Source organism: Tribolium madens, unplaced genomic scaffold (genome assembly GCF_015345945.1).
Source record: "Tribolium madens isolate multiple individuals breed KSU strain unplaced genomic scaffold, Tmad_KSU_1.1 Scaffold_91;HRSCAF=231;Tcas5.2_LG7, whole genome shotgun sequence".
Taxonomy (NCBI): Eukaryota; Metazoa; Arthropoda; class Insecta; order Coleoptera; family Tenebrionidae; genus Tribolium; species Tribolium madens.
In genome coordinates, this window is record NW_025401063.1 from 1,121,270 (window position 1) to 1,124,042 (window position 2,773).

At 32.7% G+C, this 2,773-nt stretch overlaps 2 protein-coding genes across 2 annotated transcripts in view; one reads left to right on the forward strand and one right to left on the reverse strand.

The window, feature by feature from the left end:
* Nucleotides 1–261, reverse strand: part of LOC123011705 (acidic mammalian chitinase-like) — a 4,902-nt gene extending 4,641 nt beyond the window's left edge. The window contains exon 1 of the mRNA XM_044409290.1: nucleotides 244–261. Within this exon, the coding sequence (XP_044265225.1) occupies nucleotides 244–261 (18 nt within the window). The remainder of the gene's footprint in view (nucleotides 1–243) is intronic.
* Nucleotides 262–607: 346 nt separating this feature from the next.
* Nucleotides 608–2,414, forward strand: LOC123011991 (acidic mammalian chitinase-like). Its single transcript, XM_044409730.1, has 4 exons — nucleotides 608–705; nucleotides 762–1,269; nucleotides 1,557–1,986; nucleotides 2,272–2,414. Exons 1-4 carry the CDS (start codon nucleotides 642–644, stop codon nucleotides 2,398–2,400), a joined length of 1,131 nt encoding a protein of 376 aa, XP_044265665.1. The 5' UTR covers nucleotides 608–641; the 3' UTR covers nucleotides 2,401–2,414.
* The last annotated feature ends 359 nt before the right edge of the window (nucleotides 2,415–2,773 follow it).

A 2,773-nucleotide genomic window follows, 5' to 3' on the forward strand; every position in this document is an offset into this window, starting at 1 on the left:
AAATAAATATGTTTAATTAAAAAACATGTCTTAAATTAACTAAATTTATCTGAATTTAATTAATAAATTATATTTCCAAATTGAATTAAAATTTAGTTTTTTATACAAAAATTAAGTCTAACTTGTTCTACAAATTAATTAATTGTAAAAATCAAAATTAATTCTAATTAAACTAAATTAATAAAAATTACCTGTGGCGCTTTGGCTGTGTTGGACGTAGAGGCAAATAAATGCCAAAAATACCAAATATTTCGCAAACATAATTCTTGTTTACTAAAAACTAAAATCTTGACATTGTTTAAAATAACTGTTTGTTTTATAGTAAAAATCGATAATTATCTCGGAGATAATTTGAAGAGTTTTGTATTTTAACGTTGGTACTACTAATTGAAGTGTTTGTTAGCCTACTTAAGTCGAGAACACTTAATTAAGAAAAATTTCCCTCAATTAACATTAATTAACTATTGGCCTAATTTTAGAAAATAAATTTTAGAACAAAAGATAAGAGATAAAATTGTGTCAATTCCTGGAACGGTCCTCCAAGTTCGCCAGATTTGAGTACCTCAAACTTTTATCTCTCACACTCAAAATACTCAAAAATTCCATTTAAACGCATCCTCACTCACGTAAGTCCACTCAAAATGGGGCGAATTGTGATAATAATCGGGCTGTGTGCGATTTTCGGCCAGGTTTACACAGCCACAGGTATTTTACACCAAAAAAAAAAAAAAAAAATAATAATAATAATAATAATTTTCCAGACAAAATAATTTGTTACTATGCTAGTTGGGCGGTGACCCGCGAGGGTAATGGTAAATTCCTCCCCGAGGACATCAACCCCACCCTTTGCACCCATATCAACTACGCTTTCGCTGGGTTGAACCCAGATGGTAGTATCAAAGTGGAAGATGAGGAAAATGATGTCAAACAAGGGGGCTATAAGCGTGTCAGCGACTTGAAAAAAACCAATCCTGGTTTAAAAGTGTTACTAAGTCTTGGGGGGGCTGCTGCGGGGACCGATGCCTTCATTTCCATCTCACAAGATGTCCAAAAACAACAAAAAATGGCCCAAAGTGCGATTGAATTCTTCCAAACTTATAATTTTGATGGGTTGGATGTCGATTGGGAGTACCCATATGGGAAAGAAGCCTTCAATTCGCTTTTGACTAGTTTGAGTGAGGCTTTCAAACCTGGGGGCTACCTTTTAACGGCTGCTGTCAATTCAATCCCGTCCGAAGTTGGCGGGTATGACATACCAACAATGTCCAAGCAAGTATACAGGGTGTTCAAAAAATGTAAAATATCGGGAGGTGATAGTTTAGACCAAAACAAACAAAAAAGTCCTAATGAATATGGGTCCCCAAAGTAACGGTTTCGGAGATATTGGTAATTTTTTGAAACATATATACTAAAATTTTCATATATCTTTGAAACCATTACTTTGCGGACCTATGTTTATTAAGAATTTTTTGTTTATTTTGGTCTATACTATCACCTCCTTAAATTTTTCACAATTTTTTTTGACACCCTATATAAAAAATATATTTTTTTTTAAGGGTTTTGGACTTGATTAATATCATGACTTATGATTTTCACGCCATGTGGGTTGGCTACACTGCCGAGAACTCCCCCCTTTTCGGTGAGGCGAATGAGAGCGATTGGATGCGTGAGAATCGCAACACCGATGGGGCTATCACCCAATGGGTCAATGGTGGGGCTGACCCAGGGAAGGTTGTCCTTGGGATTGCCTTCTACGGGCATTCGTACATTTTGACCAACCCAGACGACCATGGGTTGAATTCGCCATCAAGTGCGCCGGGGAATCCAGGACCGTACACCGACAATTTGGGGACTTTGGGCTACAATGAGATTTGCGAGTTTCACAAAAGCGGGACTGTGGTGTTTTTGGATGATATGAAAGTGCCCTATTTGTACGATGGGGAGTTTTGGGTCGGTTATGATAACGAAGAGTCGATTAAATATAAGGTATTTTGAGTTTTTTTTTGCAAAATTTTGAGTTTTTTGCAGAATTTTCGGTTTTTTGCAAAATTTTGAGTTTTTTGGCAAAATTTTAAGTTTGGTTTTGTCCTTTTTAAAAATTTTTGTTTTTTGTTTTTTTTTTAATTTTTTCCAAAATTTTAAGTTTTTTGCAGAATTTTATGTTTTTTGGAAAATTTTTGAATTTTTTGGCAAAATATTAAGTTTGGTTTCATGTCTTATAATTTTTAATTTTTTGTTTTTTTTTTATTTTTTTTATTTTTTTTTATTTAGGTCCAGTATGCGAAAGAGAAGAATTTGGCTGGGGTTTTCGTGTGGTCGATTGAAACCGATGATATGCACGAGTTTTGTGGCGAGAAAAATGGACTTTTGAGGGCTGTACATAATGAAATGAAGAAATAAATTTTTTTATCACGTGTTTTATTTATTTTTTCATGTTCCAGTTTCTGATGGTTTGTTCAAAAAAAACTTTTTTCAAAAATAAATAAGTAAAAAAAATTGTAATAAATTAAATTAATTAAATACATTATTAATTTTGGAAACAGAATTGACAAAATTCGAAAAATATTGTTTCGAGTTGAAATAAATTTTTAATTGCTGCCAATAAGTGACCAATGACAGACAAACAGTTCAGCAATAGCCAATCAAAAGTTAAAATTTTTGGCGGCATTTTTAAATTTGGCCAAATTCACATAACTAGATTTCTGGTGGTTTACAATCGATGTTGATTTTTGAATCAATAAATTAAAAAAAAACTATTAAAAATAAAAATAAA